The sequence below is a fragment of the Paramisgurnus dabryanus genome, chromosome 6, assembly GCF_030506205.2.
Source record: "Paramisgurnus dabryanus chromosome 6, PD_genome_1.1, whole genome shotgun sequence".
Lineage (NCBI taxonomy): Eukaryota > Metazoa > Chordata > Actinopteri > Cypriniformes > Cobitidae > Paramisgurnus > Paramisgurnus dabryanus.
Window position 1 is genome coordinate 24037595 of NC_133342.1, and position 15006 is coordinate 24052600.

General features: G+C 37.2%; 1 protein-coding gene across 2 annotated transcripts; it reads left to right on the plus strand.

Annotated features, from left to right (window-relative positions):
* Nucleotides 1–705: 705 nt before the first annotated feature.
* Nucleotides 706–14126, plus strand: plcd1b (phospholipase C, delta 1b). Of its 2 annotated transcripts, none has more exons than XM_065276221.2 (15): nucleotides 706–934; nucleotides 3372–3530; nucleotides 6489–6717; nucleotides 6818–6947; nucleotides 7023–7251; nucleotides 7328–7529; nucleotides 7656–7800; nucleotides 7956–8108; nucleotides 11761–11907; nucleotides 11991–12150; nucleotides 12481–12597; nucleotides 12680–12858; nucleotides 12990–13122; nucleotides 13201–13350; nucleotides 13478–14125. In XM_065276221.2, the coding sequence occupies exons 1-15, from the start codon at nucleotides 904–906 to the stop codon at nucleotides 13567–13569; spliced, it is 2256 nt and encodes a 751-aa protein (XP_065132293.1). In that variant the 5' UTR covers nucleotides 706–903; the 3' UTR covers nucleotides 13570–14125. The 2 variants fall into 2 exon arrangements, with proteins under 2 accessions (XP_065132293.1, XP_065132292.1); XM_065276220.2 differs by lacking the exon at nucleotides 706–934 and adding an exon at nucleotides 2427–2620 and having other exon boundaries at nucleotides 13478–14126.
* Nucleotides 14127–15006: the final 880 nt, after the last annotated feature.

A 15006-nucleotide genomic window follows, 5' to 3' on the forward strand; every position in this document is an offset into this window, starting at 1 on the left:
TAGACAATGTTTCATCAACCTCTTTACTCACAGCATTTCTACAGGGAAATATGATAAACCAAAAAGAATTCAAAACTGATGTAAACTGATAATCCACATATTTAGGGAAAGGGCCAGTAACATCAAGAATATGTGTAGGACTGTCTGAATGCTTCAAAAGTATTTAAACTTTAATGGTTGGTCTTGTATAAATTACCTATATGCCTGCTTGTCAGGATTAGGTTTTTGGATACCAATAAATGTTTAGTCCTAGCCTGTAGTATTTCAGCTGCAAATAATTAGTTCTGCCCACAAAGTTTGCACATGTGTGTAATACAAATAAACTATGATACTTCTATCCACTGCATTACACGCTACACAGTTTATCAGTATGTGTGTCCTCTGAAATCAAACCCAAGACTTTTTGTGGTGCATAAAGCTCTACCAACTGAACTAAAGGAGCAGAATATCCTTAAATACAATGTATCAAGGTTGATAGCTAGTCACCAGTTAAGCAAGTACTAGAAATCATAAGATGCTTAAACCGTGTCTGCACTATAATAATATTATAAAGCAAAACAATCTCAGTTTGGATTTGATTTGAGCAGAATTTGCATCGCCCCTATAGGTCGTTTGAGGTATAGCATTCACTTATAAGATGCTGAACTGATGGGTGGCGAGGAGCTAACTAGTGGGGAGTGGCTCATCATGAGACTTTTTACTGAGCTGATAGCACTATGTGCCAGGTAAAACCGTACATGTGACGGAAAGTTTGGCTAACTCGGGTTTTATCCAACCTTGGCGGTGGGTTTATTTTTTCTTGAAAAGAGAGATTGTGAGTTATACGTTTTTATTTTTGCTGGAAATAAGGACGTTGGATATTGTGGACAACGGATATATAACTAACAGCTGAATTTACGAGAAATGGATTCCAACGGCATTGCTGAAAAGCAAGGTAATTGTTGAATGAAAAATGAAACGGAACTGTGTTGCAGTTGAATTAAAGTGATTCACAGATGTTTGTTCGCATAACACAAGTTAATCGACAAAACGTGAAAGTTTAAGAGCTGTGAAAGTTCAGACCTGTTCAGCACGCACGCGCTCTTGAGTTCCAGCCACGCGCAACTTCAGGTTGACCGTTGTAAACACGCACAAACTTTTTTTTAAAACATGCAAACATTTGTTTACCAGCCTTGCAGACACTGTTTTTATTTAATGTGACTCATGTGTAATATATATAAAAAAATGATGGTTGTATTTCATGTACGTACGTTTTATACTGTAATATTTTACATGTTTCCTATTAATTAACTTATATAACTAGAAAATTTTATTTAGATTAATATTAATGTTTTAAAAATGCTTCAACTGCCAAGCACTGATTTCTCTTTAGTGAACTATTTCTTTGTCTCGAATAAAGAGCATGAATGGGTCGTGTAGTGTAAATAGAAAGAATATTATATGGGTGCCACACCCTTACCAGTTTTATTGTCATTTGTTGGGTGTATTTGTTCATCTCATACAGTGCTCCAATTTTGAGGCAATATAGCCTACTTCACTTTCTATTGAAGATGAGGCACAGGAGGTTCCAATACCCTGGAGCAAAATTCCGTCCAATGTCTCACATAACATCCCTTTCATTACTTCAGTTCCTCACCTGAACCTCTAGATTATGGGTTAACTCACTTCTACAAATCAGTGCTTAGCTCACTTCAGTGTTTAGGTTTATTGAAGATCACATTCAAAGAATAAACACCTTAACAAAACGTTAATTGTGACCCATAATTAGGTTCTTTAAAAGCCTAAAGATCTAAAGACCGAGTGTTTGTTGTGTATGGCTAAATTACCTCCAGTAGGCCATTCAGGTGGATTTTTAAACCAGGCTATTTGTGGCTCAACTGTCTCCAAATGTCCATATTCAAATAAGTTTGTCGTCTGTACCCTGCATTTTAAAAATAAGATTATTTGTCTAGCTTTTAATTTCAAGTCTACAACCAGGTATTCAAGTGCCATTTGTGTTGTAAACGGATTATTAAGGAATTGAATATTGAAAAATACTAAGCAATTCATGGTAAAACGCATCACTACAGTATATTTTCACTTTCTATCAGCAAATCTTGGTTTACCGTAAATCTAGTTTGATCGTATGACTACACGCGTCGCTGTTAATTTAGTTAACCACCAGAGGGCGCCATTGCACCTGCGCACAAACGATTGCAAAATCCCAACAGGTATCCTAGTAACGTATGTTTGTCTAATGTCGATTTGTTCTTTATAGTTATCGTCATGTGTAAAATTATTTTAAATAAACACATTTCGTATGATGTTTGGAGTTTAGCAACAAATAGACAGAGTCACTGAATAAACAATTATTGAGTCAATCACTCACTAAAATAATATTACTCCAGGAATGAACTTTGAATAGTACACGCCTACACGCCCATATCCCGTACACGAGCTATGGTGTAGTGTGCGAGACACAAAGTCGTCGGGGTATGTTGTCGGCTGCCTGTTTTTATTTCTGTGCGTAAAAATCGGACCATGCAGTGTGTACGAAGACAACATGTACGGACCAAATCCCAAGATCTATTATACAGCACGCAGATCGAGGAAGCTGCGCGCGACAACATGAAACTTCTAGGTAGGACAGTCAATATGACAAATGTGGTATAGTCGCATCTCTTGTAGACGTGTCATTTGTCACCTTTCGTAGTTTTGGTAACGTGTTGGTACACACACACACACACACACACACACACACACACACACACACACACACACACACACACACACACACACACACACACACACACACACACACACACACACACACACGTAGACATTTACCAGTTAATCTCGAACAAATTCTTGCAAGAAAGAATTGATTGCTGTCTCAAAAACTACTGAGCTCCTTACATAGAAAGCATTTAGCTTTCTAGGTAGATGGCTCAGTAGTTTTCAACCTTTGTCTTAAAAAGAACAAGAAAGTCACACCTGTTTATTCATGCTTCTGTTTAAATGGCTCCAAAATGCGAACCACACCTTTGTAAATAATGATTTTTTGCTCTGGCAATTTTAATAATAACACTAAATGTAGTTGGTGTTAAGTGTTCTTAGTATGTTTTCAAGTTATTTATCATGAAGTTTGTGTGTGTGTTTATAAACGTTTTAAGCAACATTTTATATTTCTGTACAAGTGGACTCATACCTTCCTCAATTGGGCCAATAAAGTAAAACAATTTTTTTGTTTGTTCTGCTTTCATACAAATAAGGATGTCGTGATGTATTCACAAATGAACCACAAATCTGGCTTTGAAAAGAAGATAATGCATGCTTTGAAAGGATGAGTACATGAACGGTCTTGTTGATTTTTTTCCTTTTCCTCCCCATAGGTTTGGAGGGGGATACAGACCTGCAGTTCTTATTGAATGGCGGTGATCTTTTGAAAGTGCGTTCAGGCTCGTGGAAAAAGATTCGCTACTTCAAGCTGCAGGAAGACTGCAAGACCCTGTGGCATGAATCCAAAAAAACCCTGAAGTCCAAACAAACATGTGAGTAGACCGATGCTCACAAGGGTGTGGTAAAGGCAATCCTTTCTTTGCATACTGTACGTTTGGGCCATTCCACCTGTCCTGCTTTGACCTGAATTGTATTTTGTTAGGATAAGCTTTTATTTTTACAGTATTCTTTTGCATGCAATTCACTTGCATAGTTTAATTTTACATGATTAGAAATCTGGTAGATTTAGTCACTTCTATCTTTTTTTTTTAATGCAATACTTCTGAGTATTAAAGGGACACTTGATTTTTACCGTTTTTGAATCCATTCAGCTGATCTCTGGTGTCTGGTGGTACCACTTTTAGCATAGTTTAGCATTATCCATTGAATCTGATTAGACCATTAGCATCACGCTAAAAAATAACCAAAGAGTTTTGAAATTTTTCCTATTTAAAACTTGACACTTCTGTAGTTACATCGTGTACTAACCCAGCAAGCGGTTTGGGCTAAAACCAGGCTAAATTTGGGCTGTCAGTGAAAATCTAATAGACGTCTACCATAGCCCAAGAATAGACGATACGTATAAGTTTAAAACAAATGAAAGCAAACACCTTGAACACCTGTTGACTTTGCCTACATGTTGGAATATCATACATCTTCAAGTTATTTTGGCAAAAATGTCATGTAACCAAATTCAAGGCTATTTAGGGTAGAAGTGGGTTACTCATAGCCGGTCTATATTGGGTCTATAGTTAGCCGTCATTTCAACATCTTGGTTTTTGCTTGCTGGGAAGACCTACAGAAAATTAAAAGTTGCGATTTTCTAGGCAGATATGCTAGGAACTATACTCTCATTCTGGCATAATAATCAAGGACTTTGCTGCTGTAACTAGTGATGAGAGAAACGAAGCTTTTCGAAGCTTCGAATCAATTGAACCAATTGCTTTGAAAACATTTTCAGTTTTTTTTTGAAGCAGTTCGAAACACCACACACGCTGGCGACCCCTGCTGGTCAAAATAGTGTAAAAGCAGAAATGTCCAAACATTTTACACTTTTTTTTTTTACAAAATAATAGCAAGATTTTGATTAAAATATGTTAAAAAATGTATTTAACTTAATTAAGACATAATTTAAAGTGTATTATGTGTTTTTAGTTTTATTTAGGGCAAACAAATCATTAAAACTAACTACCCTTTTAATTATGAACATTTTTGTCATTAAATCTGTCTATAAACAAAAAGTAGACAAAATGGTAGTGTTATTAGTTAGAAGTATAAATGTTTTATAAACTTGCATAATTAAACTGAGCCGAGTTCACCTAAACATATTAGACACTGGTCATTTGTGATCAACTCTCCCTAGCGGTGAACCATCGGATTTTCGAAACGTTTAGAAACAGTTATGACGTAATGAAGCCTCGTTTGCTAAATCACGTGATTTAGGCCAGTTTGAAACGCGCTCCGAACCACTGATTCGAAAAAAAAGATTCCTAAAAGTTTCAAAGCCTCATGAAGCAGTGCTTCGAAAACGACCATCACTAGCTGTAACATGGCTGCAGGAGGCACAATGATATTACGCAGTGCCTGAAAATAGTCCCCTGCTATTGAAAGTAATCAAGGAGACTATTTTTGGCTGCTGCATATCGAAACTCTGGGTATTTTTAGGGTGATGCTAATGGTCTAATCAAATTCAATGGATTATGCTAAGCTATGTGGAAAGTGGTACCGCCAGACCCAGAGATCGACTGAATGGATTACAAAATGGTAAAAACCAAATGTTTAACTCTAGGGGTGCTGGAAAATAAGCATATTTTCAAAAAAAGTGCAGTGTCCCTTTAATACTACAATCTTCTGAGAGTAGAGTCATTGTCAGTATATTTACTTTAACCATAATATTTATGTTTTCCTTTGTGTTCAAGTGTTTGTTGTCACAACTTTCATAATAATGGATTTATTTTGCTTGTACTTTTAAGTTTAAAATTTAGGATCAAAGATTTGACCATGATTTTTAAATTTAGTTCGCTTATCAAAAGGCATCGCTGAAGCAGTTTTGTTTAAGTGGTTAGTTTTACTGTGCAGAGTTATATTGTCTTGTTGTGGTCAATGCTGTCTAAAAGAACAACCTGGGGCGTCATGTAAACCTTTGCCCTTGTTATTACGCATGACCAATTTAAATATAATTTCCATATGCATATTACCAACCAGACATGTGATATTGCTGCATTTAACTACAAGTTTAAAAACTGGCAAAGAGAATTTGCTTTTAGATACTGTATCTTAAATATAAACGGACAGCATAAACCTAACTTTTGCTTCCAAGTTAATTTGTCATGTTAATAACATTTAGGTGATTTTACCAGACAAGTAAAACATATAGGTTGCTGGTTAAAGGCGGGGGGCATGATCTCTGAAAGCCAATGTTGACATTTGATATCACGTGAACAAACACGCCCCTACCCTAATAGAATCTGCACCTTCTTTTGATAGACCCGCCCCACACATACACAACCCAGGCAACGATGTTGGTTAGTAGACACACCCCTTACTGCTGATTGGCTACAAGTGTGTTTTGGTTCTCTGCCTGACTCCCTTTTCCAAAGTGATTTTCAAAAATCATGCACCCCGCCTTTAAGAAAATTATATTCTAATGTAAAATAACTCGGAGTCACTGAGTTTAGTGAGTCACTAAATTTATGTTAAAGAATTCAGTCCACCCAAAAACTCTGTCATCATTTACTCACCCTCATGTTGTTTCTTTATTCTGTGGAACACAAAAGTTGATGTTACCTATTGACTTCCATAGTATTTGTTTTTCCTACAATGGAAGTCAATAGGTACTGTGTGCTTATCATCAAAAACAATTTGATAAAAAAGTAACTCTATTTAGTCACCCTATTTATGATGACCGAATTTTCAATTTTAGTATAGTTCAGTGTTTCCTTTCCAATCTACAGACGACTTTTAACCCCTACTATTTTAAGTTTTAATACTGCATATCATTTCTCACTCAGTCTCTGTTGAGGACATCGAGGCGATACGAACAGGCCGACAGACTGAAGGTTTAAAGAAGTACACAGGAGATGCACTGGAGGGTCAGGCATTCTCTATCTTGTTTAAGGGGCGGCAGAAAAGCCTGGACCTGATCGCCAACTCCGAGGATGAGGCCAAGAAGTGGATCAATGGTCTGGAAAAGGTCATATCAAACATGAACAATCTCAGTCCGCTCAAGAAGACCGAGCAGTATCCTTCACAAACGCCCACCTTTAAGCTATTATTGAAGTCTTTTAGACCTAAAGGGGTATTAGGATGTTTATATGTTGTCCTTACATCAGCTCTATAGCTGGATCTATAGCTGCATGCGAAAATCAGATAAAGACTTTGACAAGAAGATGAGTCCAAAAGAGCTGAAGAGCTTTCTGCAAAGCATCAACATTGAGGTGGATGATGACTACGCCAAGATCCTCTTTGAGGTACAGTATTTATATATTGTGATGCATGATAAATTGCAGTAATGCTATATCATGACTTCATGAATGTTCCCGCAGAAATGTGACACGTCAAAGTCTGGATTCATAGAGGGAAAGGAGATTGAGCGTTTCTATAAAATCCTGACGCATAGGGAAGAGATTGATGTCATCTATGGAGAATACGCAAAGACAGGCAGTCTCATGAGCACCACTGACCTGCTGAACTTCCTGTTGAAGGAGCAGAAAGACAGTGCATCTCAGACCGATGCTCTTCAGCTGATTGACAAATATGAGCTTGACGAAGATGGTATATGTTTTATGTTTGTTATTGGTTACTCCAATACAACTTTACTTATATAATAACATATTTGCATTTTTTTCAGCCAAAGCAAAACAGCTCATGACAAAGGATGGCTTCCTAATGTATCTGCACCAGCCGGAAGGCCTGATCTTTAACCAGGCCCATAAAAGCGTTTACCAGGACATGAACCAGCCTCTCAACCATTACTTCATCTCCTCTTCTCACAACACGTACCTGATGGAGGACCAGCTTAAAGGACCCAGCAGCACTGAGGGTTACATAAAGTAATCATGTTGCACATACAAACTGTTATTTAACTATTTATAGTTTGATTGCAAAAAAACTCTACCCAACAGCCATTCAAGGATCATAATTTGATCTAATGTGCATGTTGCAATGTCTCTCTACAGAGCACTTGTTAAGGGCTCCCGCTGTGTGGAGATGGACTGCTATGATGGATCAGATGGAGAGCCGGTCATTTATCATGGAAACACTCTCACCCCAGAGATCTTCTTTAAAGATGTGATACAAGCCGTTAAGGAATATGCCTTTAAGGTATAAAGGTTGATTGTAAAATAGCAGTGTTGGATTGTATATTGCTAATTGTGATTTACTATATGTGAAGGCTAATATTTGTTTTGGGACTTGAAGACCTTGTCCTCTTTTAAGCATGTGCTTGACTGTTAACAATGTGGTGTTTTTTTTTTTAGACGTCTGCATATCCTGTGATACTGTCTTTGGAAAACCACTGTGGTTTGGAGCAGCAGAAGGTCATGGCTCAGCACATGATCTCCATCCTGGGTGACGCTCTGGTGACCAAACCCCTTGGAGATAAGATGCCAACATGTTTTCCTTCCCCTGAGGTTAGTAACCGCATCGATGGTGCCTTTTTAAGAGCTTTTGAAATACTTGATAAATAAAGACTTATTTTTAAAAAACCCAGCTAAAGTCGTTTTTTTGTTTCTACATTAAATCATGCTATATAATGTAAGGAACATTCTGTGAAAATATAACTTTGATATCTTTAATATTGACTTGAGTATGGTCGTATACTGTCAAGTTAATGACTGAAATCAATCTTTAATGCTCCTCATCTCAAAATTACATTGAGATTTCAGATTGGATGTCATAGACAGATTGCACTTGCACGACTAGAGATTTATTTTTGTAGTAAATCTTAAAAACAAAAGCACCTTGTTGTTCCACACACTATTTTGTTGTTTCGTGTGCCATGCTTTTGTGTCGATACTAAGTGCAAGTTAAATATTTGCTTAAAATTTGTTTAAAGCTTTTGAGAAGATCGTGGCGTTTGAATAATCCAGTAGATGTGGATCGGGCAGTGATGTTTTCTAGCTTGTCTGAACAGGAGATTGTTTTCAAGATGGACTTGTGTGTGGAATGTGAGGAATGCATGCAGCTGGTCTCTATTTTAAATCACCGCTGTATCTCAAAATGTTTTGATTTTGAGAAATGTCACAAATGTCATTTCTTTGGGAAAACAACACGGAAGCTTTCAGCACATACTCTGTACTTGCACAGCGCAGATGTGCAATTAGGACGCGGGTAATTTATGTGATCGTGTTTATCATTGGTCCATCACTGTTTTATGGTCACCTGCTTTGAAAGCTTCAGTAAATCACTATGGTGACTCATGTGCTGTTTTGCCTATGGGGGATGGGTGATGATGATGATGTCTTGCATAACATTGTTTTCCATTCCCTTCAGTCAAGGTGTGGCTTGCCTTGGTCATTGTCACAGTCAACAATAGCACCACTGGTCTCTAATTTCATTTACCGCAAACATACCTTAAAAGTCCCATTCTTTCCGTGTTTTTGAAGCTTTGATTTTGTTTACAGTGCACAAAATAATGTGTTCATGTGTTAAAAAACGCAGTATTTTTCACACAATTTACTTATCTGTATAGCGCTGTTTTCACTGTCCTCAAAACAGGCTGATGTCTTCCTTGTCCTATGAAGTCCCTCCTTTAGAAATATGTAACGAGTTCTGATTGTGTAGTTTGTTTAGTGTGTTGTGATTCGATATCAGCTTAGCATGCCGTTAGCTTAGCTGGCGACTAACGTATTCTTTTGGGCGGAGTTTAGTCAAAATTTTCTATTGAAGTCATTAAAGCAGAAAGTAGAGGGATGTAGCCCAAACCGGCCGTTCAGAAAGAATGTGACCTTTTAAGAAACACCTTGTTGTCCATGGTATACCATAAATAAATATATTATAAATAAGGGGCAGTTTCCTGGACAGGGCTTAATGGGTTATTACACCCCATGACAATTTTATCATAAATCACCCGTGTCGTTCTAAACCACCAAGTCCTCCGATTGTCTTAAAATGTTTTTAGATATTTATGATGAAAACCGAAAGGTTTCTGTCTGTCCAATAGACTTCCCCAGAAAAGAATGAAATGCATCACAAAAAAAGCTCCATGTTCCATCAGTAGTTGTAGTAACATTATGAACCGATGAGAACACACTTGTACACAATTTGTTCTCCTGCTTGGTTGTTCAGAGCACGTTCACGACCAGACTATGGCGCATGCTGCTGACGTAGTTGCCAGCATACAGACACAGAATATGCTTGCAAGTAATTTGCACATTTATTTGGCTGTTTAAAGGGATAGTTTGGCCAAAAATGATATTAAACCCATGATTTACTCACTCCCAAGCTGTCCGAGTTGCATATGTCCATCGTTTTTCAGACAAACACATTTTTGGGTATTTTAGAAAATGTTTTAGATCTTTCAGTTGATTAAATGTAATGTTACGGGGTCCGCCTATAGTCCACGACCTTCAAGTTCAAAAAAAGTGCGTCCATCCTTCACAAATTAAATCCAAACGGCTCCAGGATGATAAACAAAGGTCTTCTGAGGGTAATCCGTGCGGTGTTGTTGTAGAAAGATCCATATTTAAAACTTTATTAACGAAAATAAATACCTTCCGGTAGCGCCGCCATCTTAGTCGCGTCCGTATTCAGGATGAGAGCTTACCCAGCCTACGGAGGCTACTCTGCTGCTGCTCTGTGCCCTCGCCCTCCCAATTTGTCATACATCACTAAGAAAAGTGCGTACACTACGCTAATACTCTCTCCTGAATACAGAGGAGTCTAAGATGGCGGCGCTACCGGAAGGTATTTATTTTCGTTAATAAAGTGTTAAATATGGATATTTCTACAACAACCCCGTACGGATTACCCTCAGAAGACCTTTGTTTATCATCCTGGAGCCGTTTGGATTTAATTTGTGAAGGATGGACGCACTTTTTTTGGACTTGAAGGTGGTGGACTATAGGCGGACCCCGTAACATTACATTTAATCAACTGAAAGATCTAAAACATTTTCTAAAATACCCGAAAATGTGTTTGTCTGAAAACGATGGACATATGCAACTCGGACAGCTTGGGGGTGAGTAAATCATGGGTTTAATATCATTTTTGGCCGAACTATCCCTTTAAGTACTGTTTACGATTTTTGCATGGCTTAAATAAAAAGGCTGTAAACAACAAAAAACATTGGCAACTACGTCAGCAGGTGATGTCAACAGCATGTGCCATAGTCTGCTCATGAACACGCCCTGAATTACTTGGAAGAGAACAAATTGTTAAATAAAATCGTTCATTTTGTTTTCTTTGCACACAAAAGTGTTATCGTCATAGTATTATAAACTTATTGAAATGTATGCTGCTGGAGACTTGCCATTGGCTGTTGTATTTGAATAAATAATGAGGCGAGTCTAAGAAAGGATTACATGGGCTATTTTTGGGATGTTTTACTATAAATACTATTTTGTTTCATATTATTATGTTTTATGTTATTGCGTTTAATGTTATAATGTGTTAAAAAAAGGATCTTTAACATTTTAATTAGATCATTTGAGTTTGTTCATTTCCTGTGGTTAAATATTTCTTAAGAGAGCATTCATTGTCCGAGAGTGCTCATACTAAAAGTGCACACTTTCACATCATTTTTTTGTCTTAAGTTTGACCATATGATTAGGTGCGGCACGCTGTGTCATCTGGGGGCACTGCCCCCTAATGCCCCCCTTTGTGACAGTCCTGACATCTTAAAATTGATCAGTGCCATTGTTTTGTCTCAAGATTGAACACCAGTAATTTGTAAAAACTACTTAAATGTCCTAATATAACTAAGGCCGTGTCCTGAAGTAATCTGAACCCTGTCCGGGAAACCCTGCCTAATTGTACAGTTTTTTTTTTTTGTGAGTGATATCTAATCTATTATATTTACTTCTGAAGAACTACATAAAAGACATTTGTTATGCTTCTCTTTTTATTGTGTCGTGAATTTAATGGAAAGGCAATTTAAAAAAAATGCATTCAGTTCATTCAAGTCATTCTCTCTGGGGATTGAATGCATGACCTTGCAACAGACTTGGAAACTAGTTTTCACAAATGCCTTTTGTAAAATAATTGGAATTTGTAGATGTTGAATATAAAGTAGTTGAATGTGCAATGATTTTATGATCATGTAATGACGTCTATATTTTATAGGAGCTAAAGGGCCGGTTTATAGTCAAAGCAAAGAGTCGGGGCAAACTTGAGGACAAATTTTCAGATGAGGAAAAAGCAGAAGATGCAGGGAGTGTAACAGAGGAAGAAGATGATGAAGGCGAGGAAGATGAAGAAAAGAAGGCTGATGTAAGCTGATTTCTGTGTTCTTTTTTACTTGCATACATAACCATGCAATGCAATAATATGTGGACCTCACATCCTTTAAACAGAAATCAAAGTCAATGAAGGTGGCAAAGGAGCTGTCAGATCTTGTCGTCTACTGTAAAAGCGTTCCTTTCCATGGGTTTGAGGATTCCAGGGAAAAGCAGTCGTTTTATGAGATGGCCTCTTTTAAAGAGAGTAAAGCTGTAAAACTGGCAGAGGAGAACGGTATGATGTCACACACCACATGCGTGGGATGAGACATAAGTTTGGACTGCTCAGCTGCATGGATTTATTACTTTATTGTTACATCAGCTAAACGTATCAATCAAATGCAAATGCAAATTTATTTGACCTGCAGTGCATTCAAGCTATATATGTTATCAGTATCTGGGAATCCAAATTATGATTTTGCTAGTTGCTACTGCCATACCAGTTTAGCTACATAAACATTGCAGTTTGACTCAATTTTCCTAAGTAAACACCTGCACCACAACAACTTGGATCTGTCTCAGAGAAAGTGAGCATGTACACAATAATGTCTTTTCTCTGTCACAGCAAATGAATATATTCGCCATAATACAGACAAACTCAGCCGCATTTATCCATCTGGACTAAGGGCAGACTCTTCAAACTATGATCCTGTGCCTCTGTGGAATGCAGGCTGTCAGATAGGCAAGTCATAAAACTCGACAGGTGTCAGAACTAAACTACTAACTTTCTTTAAACCTAAATTCAATCTCTTTTTACCTTGTAGTGGCCCTCAACTTTCAAACCCCCAGCACAGAGATGGATCTGAATCATGGCCTGTTCCTTAAAAACGGACAGAGCGGCTACATTCTGAAGCCTCCTTACCTCCGAGACCCAGCAACCGAGTTTGACCCCATCACTCTCACTAGAGGACCGTGGCTAAATCAAAAAAACCTTCATGTGATGGCAAGTGGATTTGCAATACTTCAATCTTGACAAATGTGTAAAATAGTCTGCATATAATATTTTTTACTGAATTTCAAATGTTTTGATTTTTGTATTTATTGAACAAGTCTGATAAATGCTCCGTTTATCAGGTGATCTCAGGCCAGCAGTTACCCAAAACAAATGAAAAGGAGTCCTCCGTTGTGGATCCTCTTGTTAAAGTGCAGATCTACGGTGTGCCAGCAGATACGAATGAGAAAGAAACTGCATACATTGCGAACAATGGTATAACATCTTGTAAACTTCTGTCTGTATATATATATTCTCATGCATGTCAGCTTACCTCTTATCTCTTCTTTTAAGGGTTTAACCCCATGTGGAATGAACATTTCCAGTTTGAAGTGTGTGTGCCAGATCTTGCACTGGTGCGCTTTTTGATCGAGGACCACGACTCAACCTCTGGCAATGACTTTATTGGGCAGTGTACGATTCCCTTCAACAGCCTAAAAAATGGTGAGTGCTTCTGTATGAAGCATATAAATGTAGTATCTGTCTTTAGAAAGGAAGGGCTTAAGAGTTTATCAGTACACATTTACAGTCATTCCAAAGCGATTTACAAATGACTTTTGTTTTACCGCAGGATATCGTCACGTGCCTTTGTTCAACCAGAATGGAGATCTCCTGTCGTCAGCTAGAATTTTTGTCCACATCATGGTTGTGGATTCTGAATAGATTATACATTAGCACAGTTCAGACTGAATCTTTTGTATCACTATGTTCAACAATGCAGGTATAACAGAGGTTAAATGTGTCTTTTTAACTGGTCTGCAACAAATGAGGCAGCTCTTAATATTGTGAATTTAATTTTTTTTTAAACATCGTAGGAATACTGCAACTGTGTCAAAGCTGCAATATGATGGTCTTGCATTCAACTACTAGAATTTTTTACTTGTATTTTATGCTATACATTTCTGTGTGCCAAGTAGACTATTAACACTACAAATTTGCATGCTGAAGATTCACTTTCACTGGTTTTAACTGCTTTTTGATATTCGGATTTTAGCAAAGGGGGTCAATTTAGGACATTTCAATTTTTATTCAGTAATATTTAAATGCATATTCTTAAGTAAAGCCTGCATATGTTTTTATTTCCCTTGTCTTTTATGTAGTTACATTACTGTAGTTGACTACAACTATGAAGTACTTTGTCATTCACCTATTAAAACATTTGATACTCAATCTTAATAAGTGATTCTGCCAACTGTACACTACCTTAAAAAAAGAAAATAAACATAAGTTATTTTAAAATGTTTTATTGAGTGATATTTACTAATTTTGCAATCGCTTTAAACACAACAAAAAGTCAGTTCGGTCCCATTCTTTCTGTGTTTTTGAAGCTTTGATTGTGTTTACACTGCGCAGTATAACACATGTTCATGTTTCATGTGTAAAAAATGCGGTATTTTCCACACAATTTACTTAACTGTATACAGCTGTTTTCCTCAAAACGGGTTGATGTCTTACTTGCTTTTATGAAGTCCCTCCTTCAGAAATACGTAACGAGTTCGGATTGTGTAGTTTTTTAAGTGTGTTGTGATTCGATATCTGCTTAGCTTAGCTGGCGACTGACGTTTTCTTGTGGTTTAGTCAAAAACCGTTTCACTTGACGTCATTAAAGCAGGAAGTAGAGGGCTGTAGTCCAAACCGGCCATTCACTGTAGGCTTTGAAAGGGGAATTCTGTTAAAGAAAACATATCACCTGCCATTGAACTTTAAGCTTCATCATTTGACAGGTATTATTTATGCTATTATAGCAACATTACACACTAACTAGGGTTTCAAAAATGGGATCAGGAAGAATGTGACCTTTATTATAGGCTGCGTCCAAATAACCACACTCGCAGTCTTTGCACTTGACCGCTTGAATACTTACGTGATGTATTTCCTACATTTTGCCCAAGTGTTCTAGTGGGCGTGAAGATCACAAACGTGCATGTAAAAATGATTCACCTGATGGGACACACTTAGCAAGTGTTAAAATGTCAATTCAGGTAGTGGCAACAATTTGCACCAAAACGTATTCATTTTTTATTTAGGCTACTTAAAATATATTTTTAAGGTTTTCTTTAAATAAAATGAACACAAACAAATTAACAAATAAATTAACAT